General features: G+C 54.7%; 2 protein-coding genes across 3 annotated transcripts in view; one reads left to right on the top strand and one right to left on the bottom strand.

Annotated features, from left to right (window-relative positions):
• PDE6B (phosphodiesterase 6B) overlaps nucleotides 1–20,608 on the top strand; it is a 34,627-nt gene extending 14,019 nt beyond the window's left edge. For both annotated transcript variants that reach the window (XM_086705693.1, XM_086705694.1), the window contains exons 4-22: nucleotides 7,932–8,072; nucleotides 8,163–8,237; nucleotides 9,187–9,251; nucleotides 10,127–10,193; nucleotides 10,372–10,419; nucleotides 11,121–11,270; nucleotides 11,563–11,706; nucleotides 12,161–12,226; nucleotides 12,626–12,772; nucleotides 14,206–14,313; nucleotides 14,672–14,781; nucleotides 14,966–15,053; nucleotides 15,398–15,498; nucleotides 15,639–15,746; nucleotides 16,339–16,402; nucleotides 16,726–16,800; nucleotides 17,940–18,023; nucleotides 19,284–19,440; nucleotides 20,357–20,608. In XM_086705693.1, the coding sequence (XP_086561819.1) occupies nucleotides 7,932–8,072; nucleotides 8,163–8,237; nucleotides 9,187–9,251; nucleotides 10,127–10,193; nucleotides 10,372–10,419; nucleotides 11,121–11,270; nucleotides 11,563–11,706; nucleotides 12,161–12,226; nucleotides 12,626–12,772; nucleotides 14,206–14,313; nucleotides 14,672–14,781; nucleotides 14,966–15,053; nucleotides 15,398–15,498; nucleotides 15,639–15,746; nucleotides 16,339–16,402; nucleotides 16,726–16,800; nucleotides 17,940–18,023; nucleotides 19,284–19,440; nucleotides 20,357–20,418 (1,860 nt within the window). In that variant the 3' untranslated portion in view covers nucleotides 20,419–20,608. The remainder of the gene's footprint in view (nucleotides 1–7,931; nucleotides 8,073–8,162; nucleotides 8,238–9,186; nucleotides 9,252–10,126; nucleotides 10,194–10,371; nucleotides 10,420–11,120; nucleotides 11,271–11,562; nucleotides 11,707–12,160; nucleotides 12,227–12,625; nucleotides 12,773–14,205; nucleotides 14,314–14,671; nucleotides 14,782–14,965; nucleotides 15,054–15,397; nucleotides 15,499–15,638; nucleotides 15,747–16,338; nucleotides 16,403–16,725; nucleotides 16,801–17,939; nucleotides 18,024–19,283; nucleotides 19,441–20,356) is intronic.
• Nucleotides 20,609–22,096: 1,488 nt separating this feature from the next.
• Nucleotides 22,097–23,721, bottom strand: ATP5ME (ATP synthase membrane subunit e). The gene is made up of 4 exons (XM_086705696.1): nucleotides 23,573–23,721; nucleotides 23,323–23,377; nucleotides 22,660–22,758; nucleotides 22,097–22,169 (listed from the first exon to the last, which is right to left on the bottom strand). Exons 1-4 carry the CDS (start codon nucleotides 23,606–23,608, stop codon nucleotides 22,144–22,146), a joined length of 216 nt encoding a protein of 71 aa, XP_086561822.1. The 5' UTR covers nucleotides 23,609–23,721; the 3' UTR covers nucleotides 22,097–22,143.
• Between the last annotated feature and the right edge of the window lie 2,058 nt (nucleotides 23,722–25,779).

Here is a 25,779-nt window from a genome sequence, read left to right as displayed (position 1 = left end):
GGCCAATGTTGGTGACTGCTCCATGTGACCTTGGAAGTACATATTTTCTGCCATTGTTGCGTGGAGTGTGTGTTGGTGTCCGCTGTCTCCGGTGCTCTTTTGACAACTCTTACTGATGTTCTGTCTGCCAGATATATCGATTACTGAAAGAAGAGCACTGAAGTTGCCAACCTGTTGCTCTCTCAAGTCCCATCAGTTTTTGCTTCTTGCGATTTGCTGCTCTGTTGTTAGATGCATACGCATTAAGGATGTCATTTCCTGGAGAAATGACCCCTGTACCATAATGTAATGTCCCTTTTTACACCTGATAATTTTCCTTCTCCTGAAGTCTGCTTTGTCTATAACTGACATGGCTACTCCAGCCTTCTTTTGATTAGTGTTAGCATAGTATATATTTCTCCCTCTCTTTACTTACTTTTCTAATTATCGTTCTTGTGCTAAAAGAAACACTATAAAACTTGGTATCTTAACCATTTTTAAGTCTACAGTTCAGTGGTATTAATTACATTTATATTGTGTAACCATTATCACCATCCATATCCAGAACTGTTTACACATTTCCAAATTGAAACTCTATGCTCACTAAATACTCACACCCCCAGGCCCCTTGTCCCCAGCACCTGGCACCCATCACTCTACTTTCTATCTCCATGATTCTGACTACTCTAAGTACATTATATAAGTGAGATCACACCGCGTTTGTCTTTTTGTGACTAGCTTGTTTCATTTAACATAGAGTCTTCAAGGTTCATCCATGTTGTAGGAAGTATCCAAATTTCTTTCTTTTTAAGGCTGAATAATATTCATTGTCTGGATAGACCACATTTTGCTATCCTTTTGTCCATCAATGGACACTTGGGTTGCTTCCACACTTTATTGTGAATAATACTGTTATAGGTATGGGTGCACAAACATCTCTTTGAGACCTTGCTTTCAATTCTTTTGATTACATACCCAGAAGTGGAATTGCTGGTTCATATGGTAATTCTATTTTTAATTTTGGGGGGAATTGCCATACTGTTTTCCACAGCGGCTACACCATTTTCCATTTTCCCACCAACAATGCACGGGGTTCAAATTTCTCCACATCCTCACCAATACTTGTTGTTTTCTGTGTGTTTTTCATAGTAGCCATACTAATGGGCATGAAGAGGTACTTCATTGTAGTTCTGGTTTGCACTCCCCTAATGATTAGTAGTTATTGATCACCGTTTCACATGTATATTGGCCATTTGTGTATCTTCTTTGGAATATCTGTTCAAGTCTTTTGCCCACTTTTGAATATGTTTTTTTTTCTTTTGTTGTTGAGTTTTAGGGGTTCTCTACATATTCTACATATTCACTTCTTATGAGATATGTGATTTACAAATATTTTATCCCAATTTAAAGGTTGCCTTTTTAACCTGTTGATAGTGTCCTTTGATGCACAAAAGTTTTTAATTTTCAGAAAGTCCAATTTGCCTATTTTTTTTCTTTTGTTGACTATGCCCTTTGCTGCCCTATCCAAGAAATCATTGCCAAATCCAATGTCATGAAGCTTTTTCCCTATGTTTTCTTTTAAGAGTTGTGTACTTTTAGGTCTTATGCTTAGAGCCTTGATCCATTCTTAGTTAATTTTTGCAAATGATGTGAGGTAAAGACCCAGCTTAATTCTTGGACTCTCTATTCTATTCCATTGATCTATATGCCTGTCTTTATGCCAGCATTAAGGAAGCTTTGTAGTAAGTTTTAAGTGCAAGAAGTATGAGTCCTCTTTGTTCTTCTTTTTCAAGATTGGCTATTCAGGATCCCTTGAGATTCCTTGAGATACAAACTTTAGGATTTTTTCTAATTTCCACAAAAGAATTTATTCAGATTTTGATAGAGATTACATTGAATTTGTAGGTCACTTTGGGAGGTATTGATATTGTAACAATATTAACTCTTCCAATTCATGACTAAGGCAGTTCTTTCTCTTTATTTATGTCTTCTTTAATTTACTTCAGCTATGTTCTCTAGCTTTCATTGTTACAATAATGCTACATTTTATAATTATCCATGTATTTGCCTTTATTGAAATCTTTATTTATTCATGAAGCTCTGAGTACCTGTCTTGTGTCCTTTCATTTCACCTACAGGGCTCCCTTTAATATTTCTTTCAGGGCAGATCTAGTGGTAATAAACGTCCTCAACTTCTGTTTACCTGGAAATGTCTTAATTTCTCTCGCAATTTTTGAGGACAGTTTTGCCAGATATAGGATTCTTGGTTGACAGAGTTTTTTTTTTCTTTTAGCACTTTGAATATACCAACCCATTGTCTTCAGACCTCCAAAATTGCTGATAAGAAATCTTCAGACAACCTTACTGAGGATCCCTTGTGTGTGACAAGTCCCTTTTCTCTCACCATTCTCAAGACTCTCTTTGTCTTGGCTTTCAAAAATTTGATTATAATGTGTCTTGGTGTGGATATTTTTAATTCATTTTACTTAGAGTTTGTTGAGCTTCTTGGATATTAATATCCATGTGTTTCATCCAATTTAGATGGTTTCCAGCCATTATTTCTTCACTATTTCTGTGTGTCCTTCTGCCTTGGTAGGGTCTAGCCCACCTCCCTCGCAGCTAGTGTCTTGAGTGGCTCTCATTCTGCCCTTGCTCTGTGGTCCCCTCTTCTCCCAGGAGTAGTTAATGCAGCTTTCTCTTGGTCAGTCCCCTTAACTTAATTGCTGTGAGGACATTTCCCCATTTCTTACCATCAGCTGCTCCCAAGCAGTGACCTCAGGCTAAGATTCAAATCCAACCCCATCTTCCCAGGTATGTGCCTCAGAGAGGCAAGTCTGGAAGCATTCTCTTGGCCCTATCCCACCATGCACACTTCCCCCCACTGGGTATTCCTCAGAGGCAGGGGACACGGTTCCCTCCAGGAAAGTTGCATCACAGGAAAAGCCAGGTTTTCAGTTTGCTGCCTGTCATATCCTGAGCCCTTACCTCCCTCTCCAGCTACCCCTGCTTGAGTGCTCCCCTTTATAAACACAAATCAGGGCCTTGTCTGTTGCTGTCATGGACACATCACAGGGTCCTTCTCCCTCTGCATCTTGTCAGCCCACTCCCACTCAGCAGTCAGAGCCATATTTTGAAAACTTAGGTCATGTCACTGGATGACCTCAGGGGCTCCCCTGCACTGCCCTTTCCCTCCTTCTGGCTCTCCCCACCCTTGCTCCACCCCAGCCATTGTCCCTCAAAAGGGCCTTTACACCTGCAGGTCCCTCTGCCAGGAACACTGTTTCCACACACCCTGTGGCTCGTCTGCAGAGAGCTCTCCCCTGCCCTGAGCACCCCCACTTGAGCCCCGTATTCCCTACCCAACCCTGCCTCCTGTATCCCGTCTGTCTACTCATCTACTTGCAACAAGCCATAAGGCTGTTTATTCTGTTCATGTTCTAGCACCCCCTGTCCCCACTTAGAAGTGGATTCTGAGACTCAGGGATTTTGGTCTGTCCTGTTGTCCAGTTATGCTAGACCTAAACCAGCAATAAGTATCATTCTGGCAAATGAATTGCCAACGCTTAGGAAATGCATTGTTTCCAGCTCCTCAGACCACACGCATGTACAGACATGCTTTAAGTCAGAGCTCTACTGTGGGCTTCAACAATGGATTCATGTTTCATTTGGGTGCTTTGATTTTCCACTCAGACATCACCTAGTCCTAGTAAAAAGCTCTTTCTGAACACCTCATACTATGAACAACGTTTTTAAGAACCCTAATTAATTTGTGCAGAGCACAGGGCTCTACCTCACAATCCCTTTTGGAGCAGAAACTCTAAAGTAAGTGAAGACTGGCACCAACACGGTTTGCAGTTAAGCCTGGCACCTGCTCCTTGCTTTCTTTCGCCCTTGTGCTGTAGGAGAGCAGCTACTTGGGAATTAAAGCAGTTCTCACGAAGAGGGCGTCCCCCCCCCCCTCCTCAAACCTTAGCAGCTCTCAGGGTCCTCAGACCTGCCCTCCATCCCCCAGTCAAGAACTACTCAACCCTGACTATGCTCCCTGCAGACTCCACCCAGGGCCCCCTGCCAGTCCCTTCCTGAAAACACCGAGGCCTCTTTAGTCAGAGGCGACAGAACCAACAGGGTGCACATTAGGTTTGGTCGGAGATGGTGGAACTCTCCCTGATCTACCACATCAAGCTGACTGGCCCGCTTTCGCTGAGTGATCCCCACTCCCCAGCAGTCCTTGTTGCCTCGTTGGTGAGGACTCTGGCCTCTCCACCTTCTAGGCTGCCTGTGTGCCATGGCCTGCTGGCTGGCTGAGAAGACCAGAGGATGCACGACCCCTGCCAGGACTAGACAATTTCAGAAAACCACACAGACAGTTGGGAGGAGATGTGCCCTATTCCAGATCATCTTCCACCATAAGTAGCCTCAGGAGCACAGGTGATAGCGAACTGCAGTGGGATAACGAGGAAGCAATAAGGTTGCACATTGGTACATTTGTTTTAATATACTTTTCTTATTTTTGAAGTTTACATCATTTCATTTTAATGATGGCCATGTCTAACCACTGGGCATCACAATCTCTGAAGACTGAGCAACCAGTTCTCAAAAGCTTACAACTCACTAAGAGCCCTGGGAGCCAAGGCTGACCAGAGCTCACTGGCTCACCTTTCTTGTCTGCCCCCCACCCTCCACACATCCTGACCTCTCCTTCCTGGAGTATGAGTGCCAGGTTGGGCCTCACAAGACCAGCCTCTCCATTCCAGGAGGCTGTACAGGCCTCTGTGTTGTCCGTCCCCACATGCAATTGGGCGCCAGGGCCCAATTGGGCTCCTCACCATCACCCCCATATTTCTCATTTTGGAGCACGAATCTATGAGGGGCAACACTGCAGCCCCCGGCTGATCCTGGCTCCCGGTCCCTCAATCACCTGGTGCTGAGTTCACATAACATGTGGCGACACTGGTGTGCTGATGACAGCAGGCACAGGCTTGAGGTCAACATGTGGTGGCCACTCCCTGGAAAGGAGCTGAGGTCCAGAAGACGAGAAGTGAGCTGCACCCCGAAAGGTGGGACATGTCCTGAGCCACACAAGGCCCCAGTCTAATTCAACAAGTTTTCCTACGTTTTAAAGGCTGGATTTCACTTAAGAATCTGGGTTTCTAACTTCTCTTGAAAGTCTGAGGCCCATTTACTGACCCTTATGTTTACTCCCTGAGGGTCCTGGCCTGCTAATCTCCAGCAGGCAACATAGATGTTGTCGGCCAACGGGTGTCAGAACTCTCCTTGGTCTGAAGTCAGGGGAGGGGGAGGCTATGTGGGAACTGGATGAGCAGGAGCAGCCTCAGATGGTCCCAGGTTGGAATCAAGGCGGTGGCAGAGAGGGCATCCGGGAGGCCCAAGCCACTGGGGATTCAGGAACAGCACCCCAGAGTGACACAGAACAGGGACTGCATGAGACACCTCGCTGAAGTTCCAGAGCAATCAGGGGCCAGAGGTCCCAAGAACCGTTGCCAAGACAGAGAGGGTGCTATGTCGACCAGGGACTAAAATGCTCTAAATTCTGACTGCACAGGTGTGTGCCAACATAAAAATCCACCCAGCTGTGTTCCACCGCACTCGCCTACTGAATGTGCCAGACTCAACTCAGAAAGTTAAAAAAGGAAACAGGGAGAGAGGGGAATGCAGAGGCCCTCAGTGAGCCAGGACGCTTGGCTTCAGAACACTTGGATGTGTTGCCTAACCTGCTAAGCCCCTATTTCCTCAAGGCCATGGAGAACCTGCTTCAGAGCAGAGTCCAGCAAGTGGCAACGGGCCCCTGGTCTGACTGGAGCAGCCGAGGGGCAGGGCGTGACAGGAGGCGCTCTGCAAGGAGGGCAGAATGGGACGGGGTGGGGGGTCGCGGAGGGTGTCCCTCAGATGCTATACTGTGAGGCACAAGTCCTTCTGCTCGCTGTCCTCCTCCGGGGGGACAGGCTTTGGGGACCAAAGTACTCAGGTGACTCAAAACTTGGATGTGCAGCTCAGGCATACACCCCTCCCTGTGCTCCAGCAGGACTGGGGACAGCTGACCCTGACGTCTCTGAGCACCCAGCCTTCCCCCAGCCTGACTCCCCCAATTCTTATATCTCTGGTGTGTGTTCTGGTCCTAGTCAGGGCTTTGTACCCAGGGGAAGTTTGGTGAGTATCTGTGGAATGGACACCCAGGTGACTAACACACTCATGTGCACACTCATAGACATGGGCTCCTGAAAGCCAAGCACTCTTCTCAGAGCCCGACTCCTGTTCCATCATTCCTCTTCCCAGCATCGTTATCCCCATTTTACAGGTGGGGAGGCTGAGGTCTGGAAGTTAGCCAACCTTCCTGAGGTCATAGAGCTGAGGGGAAGCAGATCAGCACCCTTATTCACCACGTGTGGGGGAAAAGGATGAAGGCTTCTGTGTCCAAGCCATTAGCCGCGGAGGACCAGGTTGCTAAGCCAGCGGCTCAAAGGTGAAGGAGACACAGTATGGTGGGTGTGGGTGACCACAGAGTCCTGCCCTCCCCTGCCGTGCATGTGCAGTCGTCCAGGTAGCAGCTGGCTACAGGACCTGGAATTCAGACAGTCTGCCTTAGAGCTTCAAAGCTCACAGCCTTCTGTGCAATCAAGAAACACACAGGTTGCAAGGCACTCAGGCGTGAAGTACTGTGTAGCCATAAAGAAGCTATGCCTTCTGGCCTCATGGAGCTTGTGGTGGAGTAGGGAGACAATGAAACTGCACCTGCATGAGGTCAGAACAAAATGGAGTGTTGGGAGGGGTCAGGTTTGGTGGGTGCTCAGACACGCCTCCCAAAGATAACTTTAGGCTGAGACCCAAAGATGAGGAAGCCCTGGAATGAGTGCTGTAAAAGCAGAGGATAGAGCTTGTGCAAAGACCCTGTGATCAGTCACAGTGAGTGCTGAGGGCACTTGGTAATGCCTTGGAGAGGGATGGGCAGAGAGGGGGTGGGGCCGGGCCACCAGGTAAGCCTCATCCACCAATGGAGAGTGGTGGGTGGGACCAGATCTCCATGAGCCTTGTGCACCAATGGAGAATGTCAGGGATAGGGTTAGGGTTAAGCGCCTCCTGGTGAGAGGCTCCAGGGCAAGTGGGGCCGCCAAAGCCCATTCTGCCATGACAGTAAAGGGTGGGAGCTGCAGAAAGCCTGAGAGGGGCTGGCAGGAGGGGAAGCAGCATGGCGGCAGGAAGGGCTTGCACCAAGCAACACTCCTCACAGGCCAGAAGACATGTGCGGTGGTGGGTGGCACAGGCTGGAGTCACCTGCCTTTGGGCCCTGGCTGAGGAAATAGAGAAATTCCGCCCGGGCAGGAGAGGGGAGAGCCCCACAGGGTTCACCTGAGCCTGGTCAGTGACCCTGGACAGCAGCCAGGGTTCAGTTGGGGTGTCGACGTCCCGGGGAGGGTCTGGCCAGGGCCTCGTGGAGCATGTCAGTGACCTGTTGCTCTCAACTGGCTTTGTGACATCCAGAACACAATGACCCCATGTTCTCAAAACCCAGCTTTTCAAGGCTGATAAGGGAAGGCTGGTCAAAGCTTTACCTTTCAATTCTAATGCATTCACTCTTTCACTCACTGACCCAGCCCAAGGCCAGCACGAGACAGTGAGGGTCCGCGACGCGGCCGAAGCTTGGAGGGCTTACCTTCCAGTAGGTTTCAGGGCACCTGGGTCAAGGAGCAGATAGCCTTGTGCTTGGATGAAATCCTGGGTGATGGCACTCTGTGGAGATGCTGTTGGGAGAGGCACCATCAACCAGTGTCCCTCTGGGGCTCTGTGGTCAGCTGCATGTGTGCCTGTGTATGTTTGGTGTGACAGTTCACACCCAGGTGCTGCTGTGGTCACACAGGTGTGTGTGTGTGTGTGTGTGTGTGTGTGTGTGTGTGCGTGCGTGGCACCACAGGCTCACCAGTGTGCCCCCCCACCAGGTGCTGCTGTGGTCAGCTAACAAGGTGTTTGAGGAGCTGACAGACATCGAGAGGCAGTTCCACAAGGCCTTCTACACTGTGCGGGCCTATCTAAACTGTGACCGGTACTCAGTGGGCCTCCTGGACATGACCAAGGAGAAGGTGAGGCCCCGCTGTCCCACCAGCCTCCTGGCCAGGCTTGACCTGCTCCAGACTGACTCACTAACTCTCTCCCCTCTCTTCCTGGCTCAGGAATTCTTTGATGTGTGGCCTGTGCTGATGGGAGAAGCTCAGCCGTACTCAGGCCCACGCACGCCCGATGGCCGCGTGAGTCATGGTGGAGGGGGGACAGGTCCACTTGGCACACTGTGGTTTCCCTGACTCCAACTCAAGTTCCAGGGCAGGAAGGGGTCTGTCCCAGCTTGACCCAGGGTGGGAGAGGGAGGGTTTTAGGAAGGGTGTGGGGAGGTGGGAACAGACCACTGGGGCCGGCTGGCTGCCTGACTGCTCTGAGTGCTTGTCTGCTGTCCCGCCTGACTCCACCCCATGCTCTTGGGCCAGGTGGGGCAGGTGCTGGTCTCCCAATAAGTGTCATCAGCCTGGTTGGAATAACCAGGATCCATCCTGATTGGGTGGTCCTTCCGCTGCCCCTTGAAACCACTGTAGCTTCTCCCTAATGGGGCCATGCGTATGTGTGTGCACACGCGTGTGCATGTGCATGACAGAGGCAATATGAAAAGTGCATGGCAACATGGGCAGATACCTGTGCCCCTTATCATGTGTGCATCCAACCTGGTACACACCACCCAGCCTGGCCATGCTTCAGTCTCCCCACCTGCTAACTGTGCCCTCCTCACAGGCTTGTGTGTCAAGTGTATAGACGAGTTCCTGCACAAGGCTGGGCTGTGACCATGACCTGCCACAGTTTGTGTGTGTGTGTGTGTGTGTGTGTGCGCGCGCGCACGCACGCAGGCCTGGGTGGCTGTATGCACATGTATGAAAGGGTATGGGACCCAGTTTGTGTGTGGGCTTGAGTAGGACACAGACAGAATGAAGATAAGTGTGTAATGTATGTTACACAAGTGTCATTGATGGTCTGCACGTGTGTGTGCACGTGAGGGTTGTGTATAACTCTGGGTGTGGAATGTGCTGTGTATGCACATGCATGTGTGTGTCTGGGTGGGGCACCTGGGTGGCTCCTCTCACCCCTCAGGGAGGCTCCCGCTGGGAAGCTGGCCCGGGGAGCACCTCACGACTGCTGTGGTCCATTTCACAGGAAATCGTCTTCTACAAAGTCATCGACTATATCCTCCATGGCAAGGAAGACATCAAGGTCATCCCGTAAGTGCCAGGGCTTTGAAGGAAGCACCACCTGAGGGTGGGAGCACCCTCAGACCCATGCTGGGTTGGCTTTGGGGATTTATCACAATGGATTCAGCAGCCTTTGGCCCCTCGCACAGACCATGGTGCTCCCTATGCTGTAGGGCAAGGCAGAAATGGGGTGGGAAGGGAGGGTGACTCACCAATATGGGAGGAAATGAGTGAGGATGTGGGGAGGGAGGCACAGAGCATGTCCAGGGCGCACTTTCAAAGGCTCAGGTGAGCTGTCCAGGTAGCCCTGGCAGCAGCAACTGACCTTTGAGGCCTCAAGTCTCATCCTGGTTCACCCAGCCACCCACACAGGTGGGGTCCCCAGAAGGCACACCCAGTGGGACAAGATAGGGGGGATGCCTGTCCCAGTGGAGGCACAGCTAGGCAGAGGGCAGGGAGGGGCTCCAAACTAGACAGACTGGGGAGAGGTGTTGGCCATTGCCAGCTCTATAGCTGCATGACCATGTGACCCTGCAACCCCATAAGCCTGTCAGGACCCCACCCTGCAGGTCCCACGAAGGGTCTGGGATCCAGGTGCGAGGCCACAGGACAGGTGACTGACACTGAGCCCTGGGGCTGGGTTGAAGCGTGGGGCCCCCAGTGGTGAAGGGGGCTGCTACAGGGTAAGGGGCCTCAGCATAGGCAGAAGAGGGATAAAACAGCACAGTCATCCCCAAACTTAACCCCTGGCCTCCTCCCGATCTCCCTGAGGCACAACCTGCTAGCCTTCCCGCCCCGCCCAGAGCTCAGAAAAGGGAATGAACGTTAACACACACACTGTGCCAAATCTACATGCACGCATCGGACAACCCATCCACCATCTGCCCCTCTGTTCTCTCCCCCAGCACACCCCCAGCCGATCACTGGGCCCTGGCCAGTGGCCTTCCAACCTACGTGGCAGAAAGTGGCTTTGTGAGTCTGCTGAGGCTCTGCCCTCAACTGGTGCCCCAGCCCTTCCCACCAGCACGTGCACCTCTCCCAGCTGCCCTGCTTCGCCTACTTAGAATCCATCAGGCTGGATAGTCTGGTTTAGAATCATATGGTACATTTGGCTGCTTCAGGTGAAACTGTTTTCCTGATCCTCTTTCAGATCTGTAACATTATGAATGCCCCCGCTGACGAAATGTTCAAATTTCAGGTATCTATCCATTCATTAGAGAAAGTATGCCGTACTTAGGGAAATGATGGGCTGAATTAGTTTTCGCTCCTCAAGAAAATCTCAGGCGCTAACAGCAGCAAACACGTACCTTCCGTGCTCAGGTCTCGGGTTGGTGGGGCAGGGCCAGGCCACGGTGAGGTTTCCTGCCCCTTGGGTCCTCCTCTGGGGACACAAGGCCCAAACACGCTCTTTTCTGGAGGGGGCCAAGAGTCAAGTGGGCCAGTGCAATCGGCCTTTGTCTCCAAGGCCTCTCCCAGGAGCTGGCCACTGCTCATATCTCACTGGCTGTGACCAATGGACGGCGAGACGATTCGTGGGGCCCAACAGAATGGGCTGCAAGGCCCCGTGCTCGACAGCCATGAAAAACTTTAAGAGCATGGCAGCAGAGATTCAAATGAGCGTGGGAGCCTTCCAAGAGAAGGATCCTGTGTGACCACAGAACTCACACCATGAAGCCGCCCTGGTGGGCAAAGAGCGTCATCCTTAGCTGGTGGGAGAAGGCACAACACAAACCCATAGATGTGAGGTGCTCGTGCATGGGGGGAGTGAACAGACAGGAACAACAGCCCAGTCACCGCAGGTTGAGGGCAGCAGAAAAGAGGTTCACACTCTCTGGGTGACAAGCCTGGGCCAGGGCCAGGCCCAGAGTAGCAGGTGTCTCTGGACGCCTCTCCCTGCAGGAAGGGCCTCTGGACGACTCAGGGTGGACCATCAAGAATGTCCTCTCCATGCCCATCGTCAACAAAAAGGAGGAGATTGTGGGGGTCGCAACCTTCTACAACAGGAAAGACGGGAAGCCCTTTGACGAACAGGATGAAGTCCTCATGGAGGTAAACACCTGTCCCAGGTGCGGCTCTCAGAGGTGACACCTGTGGGATGGCATGGGACACAGCCATGTGGAGTCCCACCCCCCGTCACCTACTTTAGCATTAGGACCCAGCGTGAGGCCCAAGGAGAGTGGGGACAAGGGGGAGCTTGAGGCCCCATCCTGGAACCCCCTTCCACCCCGGAGACCCCATTAGAAGCACTCACTGCCCCAGAGTGACACTCCACACACCAGGACACAGGGCCTGGCACCCAGCGGGCACGTGGTGGGTGGTGACGCTGCTTCTCTGTCTGCAGTCCCTCACTCAGTTCCTGGGCTGGTCAGTGCTGAACACTGACACCTACGACAAGATGAACAAGCTGGAGAACCGCAAGGACATCGCACAGGACATGGTTCTCTACCACGTGAGATGCGACAAGGACGAGATCCAGCTGGTCCTGGTACCGCTCCTGTCACAGCCTGGCCCCCTCTCCACAGGCAGCACATCCCAGTAGTTAGGGCACGTCCTGTGGTCAGAGGGCCCAGCCGGTCCTGGAGTCCCACATGCTCTGCGTGGCCAGGGGCAGTCCCTGCCCTGTGTCCTCAGCTGTGAGCAGCGTCCAGAGCCCTCCTGGTTGTGCTGTGCAAGGGCTCCATCAGTTGTCCATGTGGACAGCACAGAACAGTGCTGGGGGTGGGGGGGACACGCAGGAAATGTGAGGTACCCCATAGGCACTGTCACTTACCTCTGAAGCTAGAGGCTCCAGCTGTGGCTTCCCAAGGCAATTGTTGTCTTGTGCCAGATGTCACCTTGTCTCATAGTCATGAGGGGTGTAGTGCTGTCACCTCGTCCCATGCTCGTGAGGGGCATAGCTGGCACTTTCTCTGTCTCAGCGCCTTTGTTTTCTCTCCTAGCCAACAAGGGAACGCCTGGGGAAGGAGCCTGCTGACTGTGAGGAGGATGAGCTGGGGACAATCTTGGTCAGAACCTGACTCCCACCCCTCAGGTGGAGACTGGAGGGGCCTGAGGGTCGGGAGAGACTTCCTCATTCCTAGGAGACCAGAGCATGTCACTTCCTGATGTCTGCTGCTGTCTGCATATCCCTGTGCCTGGGTCCGTGTGTGTGTCTGTGCATCACCTGTGTGCCTGGATCTCTTTACGTGTGTGTTTTTGCATCTGTTTTCCTGACAACACCCCTGTACTTGTTGTGGGGCCTTGGGTGGGGGCTGAAGCGCAGGGCATGTGAGTGTCCCAGCCACAGGCCAAAGCAACCGCGAGGGGGGATGTCACCACACAACTGGGGCATCTGAGGCTGGACAGAGGGTCCTGGGAAGGAAGAGAAAAGCCTGCCTCCCTCAGCCCCACAATTCTTCCCACAGAAGGAAGTGCTTCCGGGGCCCAACAAGTTCGACATCTATGAGTTCCACTTCTCTGATCTGGAGTGCACAGAGCTGGAGCTGGTCAAATGCGGCATCCAGATGTACTACGAGCTGGGCGTGGTCCGAAAGTTCCAGATCCCTCAGGAGGTGGGGTGGAGTCGTGGTGAGGGGTCCCAGATCCACTATGAGGTGGGGGGTCCTGGTGAGGGGTCCCAGATCCACTATGAGGTGGGAGGTCCTGGTGAGGGGGTCCCAGATCCACTATGAGGTAGGGGGTCCTGGTCAGGGGTCCCAGATCCACTATGAGGTAGGGGGTCCTGGTCAGGGGTCCCAGATCCACTATGAGGTGGGAGGTCCTGGTGAGGGGGTCCCAGATCCACTATGAGGTAGGGGGTCCTGGTCAGGGGTCCCAGATCCACTATGAGGTAGGGGGTCCTGGTCAGGGGTCCCAGATCCACTATGAGGTTGGGGTTGTGGTGAAGGGTTCCAGATCCAGTAGGAGGTAGAATTTGGAAATGGTTGGGAGCCCCAAACCCCACAAGAGGTGGGAGAGATGTGGTCAGGAGTCCTAGGTCCTATAGGAAGTTTGGCCACATGCTCATTACAGAATACACACAGCAGGTATGCCTAGAACACATCCCCGGATGAATGTATCCACAGATAGATACATGGATGGAATGTCTGATAAATACTTGTTCCTGGCAATTTGATCATCAAGTGCCTTGTTGGGCAACAGCAGGGCTTTGGCGTGTGGTGGAGAGGAGGAAACAGAAGGAGCCCATCAGCTGTGCAGAAAGCACAGACCTCTCAGCCTGAACACAGAGACCCCCAGAAGTCACCCCAGGGAGGAGGGGTGGCCCTCCCAGCTCTGCCCTGAGCTCTGCTGCTGTCCTGTAGTTTTCTGCCACCACACTTCCACCTCGTGTGCCCCCCCCCCCCGCCCCGAGAACAGGTGCAACAGGCTGGCATTGTCAAAAGAAATTTTACTAAACACTAAAAGAAAACACAAAGGAAAAAGGTGTAGAAATCATTAACTGAATTTCTAAACTTCAGAATCATTTTCTGACACTAAAAATCACAGTGGAAGCAGCAGGGGCTCCCTTGGCCCACATTCTGTTGTCCAGAGATAACCGCCCGGCAGAAAATGTGTCACGTTTTATTTCTGCATCACCCTTGCCAAGTACCCACAAATACTGCCCCATTCAAACACGCATGCCCAAAACAGACCTTTTCTTCTAAAACACCCTGTAGCCCTTGCCTGGGGTCCTCTTCCCAATTTGGGGCTGGGAAGTCAGGTGGAGGCCCGGGAAGCCCCAGGAATGCTGGAGCTATTCCTAGCTTCGACTCTGTGCCCCACAGGCTGCCTGCCACCCCTCATGCACCCTGCAGTGACAAGCAAGCCCCTCCCACCCAGGAAAGTTGTCAGGGGCCAGTAGTGTGAATCGTTGGGACAGAAAGGGTCATGGAGGCCTCGGGTACAGGAGTGAGCAGGGTTTTCACACCAAGCTGTCAGTCTGCGAATGCTTTGGCGGGACTGACGTTCAGTGTCCAGGGCCCGTGTTTCTCTTGGCTTCCCGCAGGTCCTGGTGCGGTTTCTGTTTTCCGTGAGCAAAGGGTACCGGAGAATCACCTACCACAACTGGCGCCATGGTTTCAATGTGGCCCAGACCATGTTCACTCTACTCATGGTGCGTGTACCGTCAGGGGCCAGACATGCCTCCCTGTCATCCCTCCCATCTGGCCAGGGTCCTAAGGCCTCTCCTGGTTCCATGGGCCGTGCCCCAGGTGCTTGGAGGTGGGGATTCCTCTGCGTGGGGGGTGGAGGCCTTCAAGGGCAGAGGGGAGAGGAAGTGGAAGCCCCTCCCACCGGGGTGCACCCCCGGCCCCGGAAATAGGTACAGAACACCAAGTCTGGGGAGGGCCCAGCTCCCCCCCCATCCTGCTTGCTCCCCCCCCCCACCCCGCCGCCCCCGGCCCAGGGAAGGGAGGGTGGGCGAGGGGGCTGACAGAGCTGAGCTGCAGAACTGTAGGTGCGTGTCTCCTCAGACCGGCAAACTCAAGAGCTACTACACAGACCTGGAGGCCTTCGCCATGGTGACCGCTGGCCTGTGCCATGACATCGACCACCGTGGCACCAACAACCTGTACCAGATGAAGTAGGTGGCTCACGTGGGCGCCCTGGGGGCTAAGCAGGAGAATCTGTCACGGGGTCCCACGGGAGGCGCCTGCCTACAGCTGGCTGAGGGGCAGGGAGGGGAAGGACAGGAAGCCTAGAAGCCGCAACCAGCCACTCTGGGGGCTTTTGACCAAAGTTTCATTTTAGTAAAACCTCTGTAACAGATCCCAGAATCCCTTAGCCAAGCTCCATGGCTCCTCGATTTTGGAACGGCATCACCTGGAGTTCGGGAAGTTCCTGCTCTCAGAGGAGGTTCGTGTCCAGTTAGTTACTCACTCAGGGCGTTTCTCCACCCACTGACCGACTGACTGTCGCCTGCACCCCTGGCCCCTCCCACCTCGGTATCCCGCGGGGGCGGGGGGGGGGGCTGGAGGAGGGTCATTGGTGAAGCACCCACCGCAGGGTGGGGTGAGCTCAGCCCTCAGGCCAAGGTGGGGAGGGCCACGGCTAGGGGTGAGCGAGCCAGGCCACCGGGGTCTGGTGCCCACGACCCAGGGGGAGGAGCAGGCCAGCAACTTGCGAGGGACAGACGGACGGATCCTGGGAGGGGGAGGGGACAGGCGGACCGCTTCTACCACCTGAGCCCCTTCCCGCAGACCCTGAACATCTACCAGAACCTGAACCGGCGGCAGCACGAGCACGTGATCCACCTAATGGACATCGCCATCATCGCCACGGACCTGGCGCTCTACTTCAAGTGCGTGCCGCCCTCCCTGCGGGGAAGCGTCGGTCAGGGGCTCTGGGAAGACCCAAGGGACCCCTAGGAGGTGGTCCTGGCTCAGGGGTGGGGTGAGGGGCTGGGGGTCGATTCTCTCTCTCTTTGTTCTTGGGGTTCAGGAAGAGGACGATGTTCCAGAAGATTGTGGATGAGTCTAAGAACTATGAGGACAGGAAGAGCTGGGTGGAGTACCTGTCCCTGGAGACTACTCGGAAGGAGATAGTCATGTGAGCAGCGGGGGAGACAGGGGCCATCTCTGCCCTGCTTAATCCTCAAACCTCCCGGGACAAAGATAGGAAACCCCACCCCACCCCACCCCACCCCACCCCACCCCCCACCCCCATGACCCGCAACAAGAACAGCTGATCTCTAAATGGCTTTGACACGTCAAAATAAATGCTCCATCTAACCTGCTCCTCCTCTTCTGGGAAGACCGTACAGGATTTGGGGTCAGACAGTCCATTTCCTTAGTTTGTGGATTTGGCAGTATTTTACTTATTTTATGAACCTCCACAGATGCATGTACAAAATGGAGATTCAGAACTACAGTCCTCCCCCAGGCCTATCCCAGAGATCCACCAAAGAAAACTGTAAATCACGGGCACTTAGAGGCTGCCTGATAAATATTTGTTGATTTTAGTTTGTAGCTGCAAGAAGGAGGGAGAGGTGGAGTATGAGGGGGGTGGGCTGAAGTGTGTGTGTACAGTAAGATGCCTACTACTAGAAGGACTCTGGAGCTTGGACCTGTGCCCAGAGGTGGAGGTGGAGGGGAGGTAGGGAGGCCAGCCTGGGCATGCCTGGAGCTCCATCTCCCTGCAGGGCCATGATGATGACGGCGTGCGACCTGTCTGCCATCACCAAGCCCTGGGAAGTCCAGAGCAAGGTCAGAAGTCATGCAGGGCCCCCACCTCTTGTCAGTGCCTCTTGGGATTGCATCTAGGGGAAGCCTGAGATAGGCAGACAGAGCCTTCATTTGCAAGTAGCACTGAGGGCTGCCCCTTTGCTCTGGGGATGGGCCAGCAGCCACCATATTGGAAAGTGCCAATGTGCTCACTGTGTATTAGGCCCAGTCTGAAGAATGGGGATCCCAGAGGGTCTGGGGCAGAGAAGACTGAGGACACAGAGGCTCCAGGCAAGAGCCTCCTTGGTCATTCTCTGACCAAGCACTAAGCTCCACAGGATGACTGCCTTTTACGTACCTCCCAGGTAGCTCTGTTGGTGGCAGCTGAGTTCTGGGAACAAGGTGACTTGGAAAGGACAGTTCTGGATCAGCAGCCCATTGTGAGTGTTAATTCCAGAATCCCCATTGTGGTCCCTGGGAAACTCAGGCCTCACTTAGTGGAAACAGGGGACTCCCAGGGATTTGGGGGTCCTGGGACCTCAGTCTCACTTTGTGGGGTCATGTGACATGAGCTGAGTGTGAAATTAGGTGACTCAGGAAATGGGTAAAGTTATAGAAATAATAGGGTTTGGATAAAGCTGTGGTGCCCATGCAGAGATGGAAAGCCATTATCAAAGCTGGTAGAAGCAGGCTGTGGCCCGTAACCCAGAGCCTCCATGGCCTAGGAAGCTCTACAGAACCTCAGCCAAGCTGTGAGCTGCTCCAGAAAGGCCTTCAACTGGGAAGAGTACGATGCCAGAGGGAGCCAGTGGCTGCAGCCCAGGGGCCCACACCGTGGCAGATGGGCAATGCTGAGATCTTCGGGTCAGCAATGTGGGGCCAGGAATATGCTGCTAGACTACAATGGCACCTGCATAGGAACCAAGGGTATGAGGAAAGCATAGTGTTGTCCAAAAGGCATGTGGAAGAAATGGAAAGTCAACTCCAGTCAATGAGTAGCTGTCTCAACCCTATGGGGTTGAGAAGGCTTTGGGGCCAGGTACAGACTGCAGGTAAGGGTATCCTGACCAACCAGCCAAGTCCCTTGGGGGCCAGGCCTCTAGGTCCTGCATGACTCACCCTTGCCACATGGAGCTTCAGACAGTGGGTAGCTATGAAGAACAGACTAGCAAGGGCCAACTCAGGCAGCCTGGAGTGTGTAGACAGTATGGACAGCCCCTCCAGAGGCATCTGAGTTTTGCCCCCCAGGGGTCTCTAGTCAGGTCTTGAGTCAGCACCATGGATAGCTCCCAGGGGACTGGGAGACAGGGGCTCAGGGGACAGGGAACTGGGAGCACCATGGTGGACCTAGCCCTGGAACTACTAGATGGCTCAGAGGGGACAGGGGTGTCCTAGCTGTCTCCTTTCAAGGTCCAGCATCTATCAAGGCAGGCCAGGCCCCAAGGCCAGAGGCTTCACCTTCATCCCATGGACACTGCTTAATCTGTGTTTCTGTGGACATGTTCATCCAAGCTGGGTGGGGCTGAGTGAGTCCTGTGGGCTCAGAGAAAGTGTCTCTGCTCCCCCCCCCCCAACCAAGCCAATGATGGACCGGAACAAGGCAGCCGAGCTCCCCAAACTACAAGTTGGCTTCATCGACTTTGTGTGCACATTCGTGTACAAGGTGAGCAGGGCCTGACTGGGTTCACAGGAGGAGGAGGGGACTGGTGTGGGTTCACCCAATGGCCTGACTTGCCATAGCCCCTATCTCCTCAGACTTGCACTTAAAATCTGAAATCCTCAGCGTCACCCCAAGGAGAACCTTCCCACCTTCACCTAGCCAGCCCCTCAGAAGCACTTCATGCTTACCCACTGGCTTCCTCCCTCTGGAGGGTCCTCCTGCTCTCCATCAGGTCTCACCTCAAATGTGCTTTCCCAAGACCCTAAGGCACCCCCACTTGTGGCCTGCGTGTTATTTTCAGGGCACTGACTGCAGTTTATCTGTGGGTGCATTTGTTCAGTGCCTGTGAACCCAGGAGGACAGGGATGGGTCCACCTGTCACAGCTGGGAATTCCTTGCCCAGCAAACACATGTTGCACAAGTGACAGTGGGACACTGTGCTGAAGACATGTGCTGTGACGTCACTGGCCAGGGAGTATGTTGGCGGGGGTGGGGAGGGCTCTGCAGTCAGAGCCCCCCCCCCCCGCAAGTGATGCCCACATGCCCATGGACTCCACTCCATCTGGTCCTGGGGGCTGCAGGGTCCCACGCTCTGAGGAGGAGGTTGTCTGGTTCTGAGTAAAGTCACCCCTGACTGGACCAGTCCCACCCCCCCTTGGACCCCCACAGCTCCTGTGCTCCCCTTTACTGAAACACCATCTCCCTTTGCTACCCCCTCATTGGGGCTATAAGTCCTGGGAAGGAAGGCAGGACCAGGATGTACATCCCAGTCCTGAAGGTCACAGGTCACAGCCCCACTACACCGCTCCCCTCCCACTGCCTTCCCCAAGTCCATCCACATGCTCCACAGATTGTATGTGTGTTTGTGTGTGCACACATGTGTACATGGGTGATGTGTGCATAAGAGACCAGAGAAGGAGCCTCGGGACTTGCTTGTCTGCCCCCGTGTTCCCACTCCCTCTGCCAAGGGACTCCCCTTCTGCCATTGTTATTTTCTATTTTATTCTTGGGGGCCTCATCTGTGCCATAAGCATTCATACCCCACGTCTCCCCATCCTATCTTCTCCATTTCCAAGGCTTTGCTGGGAAGGTGACGTCTCAGTGGCAGGCAGACCCCCTCCCAGGTTCTCTTCTTGGGGGAGTGGGGCAAGGTGGTGGGGGGACAGGCTGGTGCCAGCAAGGGCCAAGACGTGGGGAGACCACCTGCCCCAGCGGCCCAGGAACAGTCAGACGGTGTGGGCAACTTCTTCGTTCCCTGTCCAGGAGTTTTCCCGTTTCCACGAGGAGATCCTGCCCATGTTCGACCGACTACAGAACAACAGGAAGGAGTGGAAGGCTCTGGCTGATGAGTACGAGGCCAAAGTGAAGGCCCTGGAGGAGGAGAAGCAGCAACAGGAGGAGAGGACAACAGTCAAGAAAGGTCTGGGCTGTGGGGGCGGGCACTTGGTTAGTCCCCACGTTGAAGTGTATGAAGAGATGGAGTTAAAGACCAGAGTCAAGTCTCAAGAAAAGGCAGGTGCCAGACAGCACTGTGGCTGGCGTGCTCTGGTTCCTCACGGCAGGGGCGGCCATCCCTCAGGATCGGCCCTGCTCAGGCAGTGCACCCAACACTCCCAGACTGGAAGGTCTCCTTGTGTCTCTAGCCAGGAGCTTTCATTTCCCCTAATGAAGTAACTGAACGTTACTTCCCTTGTAAAGGGGAGGAAATCCCAGGCAAACATCGTGAACTCTCAACAGGTCTTTCTTCCACCATCAGGCTGCAGTTCCCTCCTAATTAATCAGAAAATCTACCTCTACTCCCACGCTACCCTCAGAAACAAAACAGAAGACCTTAAAAAATAAGCGAGCTATTTAAAAAAGAGCAAAGAAAATTAAAAGAAAAAAAGTGAGCTAAAAGAGCCAAGTGTGCATGACACCCTTCCCTGTGCCGACTCAGAACGTTTCTTTACCTGTCCGCCCCTCCCCTTGCTGTGGGAATGTGGCTTCATCGCAATGAGTCAGCACACCCCCAGGATGGAATCCCCGAAGTTGTTGCCTGTGCTTGGCCACCTCAGCTCTGGGACTTCTGTTGCGATTTCCTGCTATGGGGAGGGAACCAATGTAAACAAGACTGTTTCAGGGTTGGGGGGGGGCGGGAGCGGGGGCGGCAGAACTGAAAGTGTCACCAGAGCTAAGATAAGAAAGGCTGAGCCCTGGCTAGACTAATCGGCTTAGGCTCCCCGCAGGTCCCACACTCTGCCCTTCATCCTGCAGGGCTGGTAGAGGACAAGGGGCGGAAGGGAAGGAGCAAGGCCAGTGCACACGGTTCTCACTCAGCGTCTTGTTTTCTCTTGCAGGGGGCACAGAGATTTGCAATGGCGGCCCCGCCCCCAAGTCTTCAACCTGCTGCATCCTGTGAGCTGCTCCGGGGGTTCGGACCGCTCTTTCATCCCGTACACCTCCTGGGACTCCACCTCTAACCCTTTGCTACAGGTTAGGAAGCCCAACGAAGTGACTGAAGACAATTTTGAATATTTTGAATTTTTTTTTAAGGCTTGCGTTTTTATAAATGAAAGTCAACGATGAATAATTTAAACACTTTAGCCTACCTTACGCTCATCCATCTTTTGGGTACATAGCAATACCACAGAGATCTTCGGAAAGGGTCTGCGAACTGTGTCTGAAAGCATTGGGTGAGAACATTCACGACTGCACATTTATGTGTGTATGGGCAAGTAAGATACGTAGGTACCATTGCCTATCTGGTTTAAGGGAAAATAGGACCAGAAATTCAGAATAAAAACAAAATACATCACCCTTGTTTTAATTCGGCAGAAATTACAGGCACATCACATATGACCTGTTGGAAAATTCTGCCAGAAAGCTCAAGGCCATGAGTGAGGCAGTGATCAGACACAAGTGACCTGTGCATAAATACGTTTAACAGCCCTGTGCACAGAGGTGCACTGAGGGCACACTGCCATGCCTAGGGTGTGCCCAACTCCTGTACGAGTGAGGGCTCCCTTAATGCTATGAATTGGCATAGCCACACCCAAACAGAACCCTGCTCCCATTTGAAACAGGTACTGATTATCTGGTAGAAGTTAAGGGCTTTTAACTTGAAGTCCTTATAACGTGAACTCCAAAGCATTTGTTCCCCAGACACTAGACACTTAACCCCTCCTCTCAGCTGCGGGTTGAGACTGGTCGCCGTCGGGCCAATTCAGATGCCACCCAAGCCCTCTCCTAGGGCTCCAGAGCTCATGGGGTAGGTGGGGAGAGAGAATGGGGAGCACCCCCCACCAAGCCATCCAGTCAGTTTCCGTCTCAGCAGTGACACCTGGTGACCGCCTGTGATTAGGGCCAGGTGCTCCTCCAGAGGGACTCAGCACCAGCTGGCCACACTGGAACAGATCCCACCGAATTCAGGAGGAGCTGAGGTGGCCTCACTCAAACCTCACCAAAACTAAAACCAAGGCTTTAAAGTGTTTATATGCTTGCTTCTCATTTTCTCCTCACATTTGCAAATGAATTCGTCTCGCCAATGAAATTTGGGCTCAAAGCCTCGGGAAATCTGCTCAAGTCCTGTGACTGGGAAATAGTAACATCCCAATACCAGGCCTCAGAGATTGGAAGGGGCACAGCCAGGAGGGGCAGGACCCGGCTATCAGCTCGGCAAGAGCCGGAGTCCGATAACGAGCTTGTGCAGCACCCCAGTCGGGTCCCCGGGCGGCCACATGCCTTCCTGTGGGTCGAGGAGAGGATTCACAACAGGGGGTAGAGATCCAGGTCCCATCCCGACACTTGCACGGCCCACCCAACGGGTGGCCTAGGGCTTAGCAAAGACCAAGCAGCACTCACAGCACCCAAGCTGGCTGTGTCGCTGCTATAAACTGCTCCCTTTGGGCCACCCCCCCCCCCCAGATGCCCAAGAGAAGTGGAGGAGTTTCACAGGCTCATTTGTGCACTGCATCCTGAGTCTGTGATGGCTAGTCAGTTCTTCTGAATTCCCCCTCCCCATCCCCACTCCCACTGCACATGAACCAAGCCCAAGTCCAGAAATGAGACAAGCGGGGACAGTCCAGGAGAGCATCACATAACAAGAAAGAAAAGTTTATTCATCCACACTTCCAGGGAGGCAGGCTCATTTTAGTATGCTGTCATCTTGGGCTGAAAGGTTCAAAAGAAAACATACGTGTTATTACAGCCTCAGGCGATCCCAACAGACCATCTCAGCTCAACATCATCCAGTATCTAGTTACGGTGCAGCCCGACTACGCTCTGCTTAAAGCCTCGTCCTTGGTCTTCCTTGTGCCCGCATGTTCTCACTGGAACCTGCCAGAGCAGTCAGTGGGATGGGTGTGCCTGGTTCCGGTCCTGTGGGCCCCTCTCAGGTGGCACCACCAGGTCACATTCCCAGACAACTAACCTCTAAGGCCCAGGGACCTGAGCCTCACCAAAGGCAAGGTGTCATCATGTCCCCACACCCACGCCTCTGCTCCACCTCCCCCCCCCCGCCCCCACACACCCCCAGGACCCACTGGGCCGGTGCTGGATGAAGAGAGGGGGCTTCTCCCTCCGCAGTGGGGCCCCGCGAAGCAGCACTGTGTGTCTAAAATCCGGCGGAGGGCAAATCTGTACGATGCAGTAATTCGAGTACCTTCTGCCAGCTCTCTCTCAATCCGTTTCCGTTCATCCTGCTTCTTCTTCTCCTCAGCGGCGAGCCTCCTTTCCTCTTCCGCCCGGGGTTTCAGGTAGCCTGTTTAAGGCAAACGGGAAGGTGGGGAGACACTTGAACTTCCTCACTGAAACGCTGCCTAGCGGGGCTTCAGTCTCTTCAGGTGCACTGGAAATGCCGATGCCCCGGCTTCCCACCCTTTACTTCCACGTAGAAGGCCTGCCGCTGCCGCTCCCGCTCCGCAGAGAGCCCAACCCAGAGGGCAGCTGCAGGGTCCCCGCTGCCACCCGGCTCGTACTTCGCCCAGTCCTTTAGGTCGCCAGAGGCCGCCCCGCGTCAGACCGCAGCACTCCTCCCACACCCACCTGGCACCACGTGCCAACTGGAACTCACCGTTTTTCTGTTCCCCGGGGGCTGCCCTGCATCAGGATGCACTTGGGGTCCTGACCGCCTGAGCCAGTCCCAAATCAACCCACACACCTGCCGCGTCCGCTCGGGTTTCTGGCGCCTCCCACTCTGCCCCCCTTCTCGCCCTTCGCTGGGGTTTAGCAGACGGCCCTGGGGAGCCCCAACAGGCTTTGAGAAGCCCCAGCGCCCCCTCTGCCGTCGGCCGAGACAGCGGCGCGGCCGCCCGCGGTCACTCACTGTAGCGCTTGGCTCCGTAGGCCACGCCGAGGAACAGGGCGGAGTAGCGGCCGAGCTGCGGGGAAAGGGCCGTCAGAGGCGGGGTCAGGGTCCGGTGGGGGTCTCAGCCCGCGGCGGGGTCGGAAGCGCAGGGCGGGGATCGGGGGAGCGCGGGGAGGGGGGAGGGGGGAGGGCAGGTCGCACCCGCGGGGGCGCGGGTCCAGGGTTCCCTGAGGTCGCGCACGCGGCGACGGCCGCAAAGCCTAGTCACCTTGATGAGCGGAGAGACCTGCACCGGCGGCACCATCTTGTCGGTAACCTTCACGCCGGAAGCACAATCAGCGGAGGACGCCGCAAGGGCTCGGAGAGCCGCGGAGACGTAAAAGCGTACCAGGGCGAGCGCATGCGCCGTTGGCGACGAGCAAGGGCACGGCTGCGCCCCCCGGTGGGCGGAGGTGGAACGGCGTGCGCCCGCTCGGGGCGGGGAAGTCACCGGGCGCGCTGTTCGCGACCAGCTGAGCGTGCGCGACTGCCGCGCAAGCGGGTTCTGGCTGGGCGGCGCGGGTGATTTTGTCCTGGGTGTGAGGCGCTGGCCTCCCGCCACGTCTCCTGCAGCCCCGGACGCTGTCAGGCCGGGTTGAGCAGCAATCGAGCCCGCCCATTATATGTCCAAATATTTGAAAACTACAAGTCAAAGTCACAAAGTGTAAAACAGGTTGCACCGTATCCTCCTGCTTTGCCAGGGCTCTCCCGTCAGGGCCTGGAAAGTCGGGGAATGAGCCCACCACCACCCACGCCGGGCGGCTGGAGTGCGGCCTGAGGCCTCGCCCAGGCCTGTCCAGGTCCCTGGCCGTCCCAGGTCAGCCTCAAGGACCGACTGGGAGGGGGCCTTGGCCGGGAAAGGGGTTTGAGGTTTTGGACAGGGAATACCGGGTCTAGGTACTAAGTGTGACCTGAGCGCTGGCCCCCTGGTCCCCAGGCTCCTCGCGCATTTGGGGGGGGGGGGGGGGAGGGCGGGGGCTGTGGCCAGACCCTCTGCACTCAGGCCTCGAGGATTATGGTGGCCTCAGAACCCCCTGCTGGGACGGCACTGCCTTGGGAGCCCCTTCCAGCCACCCCCCGCCCCCAGTCTCAGTCCCCAGTCCCCTGGCAGAGCAGAGCAGGAGCTTCTCCCGCACAGGGGGCTGGGGTCTTCCTGGGAGCTAGCAGACCTGCTCCCTGACTGCTGCCCTCCAGACCCTGCAGTTCGAAGCTCCAAGGTCCACCTCAGTCAGGGCCCCTGGGTCCACAGAGCCCCCAGATGGGCCCTCATTCTCCCACTTCTGCTGCTTAAGTGGGACGGGTAGGGGGTAAACCTGCCAGTTACTCTGTCCCCCTCAGAGTAGCCGGTTTCCCCCACTTCTGTGGCTAGTCCTGGTGAAGACGTGACAGGTCAGCTGCAGCTGTGCAGAGACTGCCCAAAGATGGGGCAGTGGTGACCAGCCAGCCAGGCTCCCAACAGCGCTGGCTGTGCGGATACATGGTTCCCAAGGCGATCAGGTGGGGGTGGGCTGACAGGAGGACCACTCACCCCCTTGGGCCCTGCACGGATCCAGGCAGAAGCTCCCTGAGAACCAGAGTTTGGGGCTCACTAGGGCCCCCAATGCGACGGAGGGAGCCCACTTTTCCCTACTCTTCCATACCCTTCTGTTTCCAAAGACAGCTTAACTATAAATCTAAAGAGAATGGAATGCAGAGGCTAAAACTCCAGGGCACAAAGCAGGTGCTCAGTAAATCTGCATGGAGGGAGGCCCTTCTGGCTCAGCAGCTTGCTCTGGAGTCCTGGCTCTGGGACTCCAGCCGAGAAATTGGAAAATCACCTGCGCTGTTTCCTGGGATGGCGGTGGGAATAAGGAGGCCCATCCTACAGGGTCACCAGGCTCTTCTCTAAGGACTCTGAGACCTCTGCCTGATGCCTCCACTGGTGCTTCTGCCTGGCCTGGGGTGGGGGGAGGGCCTTCCCAAGCCCCCTCATTGCTCCCTGAGGAGACTGTACGCACATGTTGACCCCACGAGGCACAAAATAACCCTCTTTCACCAACATGCCATGCGGCAATCCAGAGTGCGCACCCCTGCCCCCTTGAGCAGCTAGGCAGATGACCTCAGGTGATGAGTGTGTTTTCCCTTCCCTGGATTTTAAAATAGACAGGACTCCTCAGCAACTCCTGCTTCCAGAATCAAAAATAAATGTCTCTTGGGCTGAAGATGAGGCCAGAGTGCTGGTAGGGAGCGCATACCAGTAGCTTCCAGTGGGGCGGGGGAGACGGGGAGGGGACCAGTGGAGGGCACACACAGGCACACGTGCCCTATGTACATGGCTGCCCAGGGAAGACCCCTAAAGCTGAGGGAGACTTCCTTTGGCCCAGGGCCCTTCCTGAAGGCTGAGGGGGCTCCCACCTGGCTCAGAACACTGGGACCGCCTGCTGATGCCCCTGCACC

Source organism: Puma concolor, chromosome B1 (assembly GCF_028749965.1).
Source record: "Puma concolor isolate L17-30 chromosome B1, mPumCon1.1.hap2, whole genome shotgun sequence".
NCBI lineage: Eukaryota > Metazoa > Chordata > Mammalia > Carnivora > Felidae > Puma > Puma concolor.
This window is presented reverse-complemented; position numbering and strand designations above follow the sequence as displayed.

What these genes read in the sequence shown, in the direction of transcription:
- ATP5ME (XM_086705696.1), bottom strand. Translation starts at nt 23,608, where the DNA reads ATGGTGCCGCCGGTGCAGGTCTCTCCGCTCATCAAG. An exon ending in AGGTCTCTCCGCTCATCAAG is followed by an intron (nt 23,378 to 23,572) that starts GTGACTAGGCTT and finishes CTTTCCCCGCAG; the next exon opens with CTCGGCCGCTACTCCGCCCT. An exon ending in CTACGGAGCCAAGCGCTACA is followed by an intron (nt 22,759 to 23,322) that starts GTGAGTGACCGC and finishes TGCCTTAAACAG; the next exon opens with GCTACCTGAAACCCCGGGCG.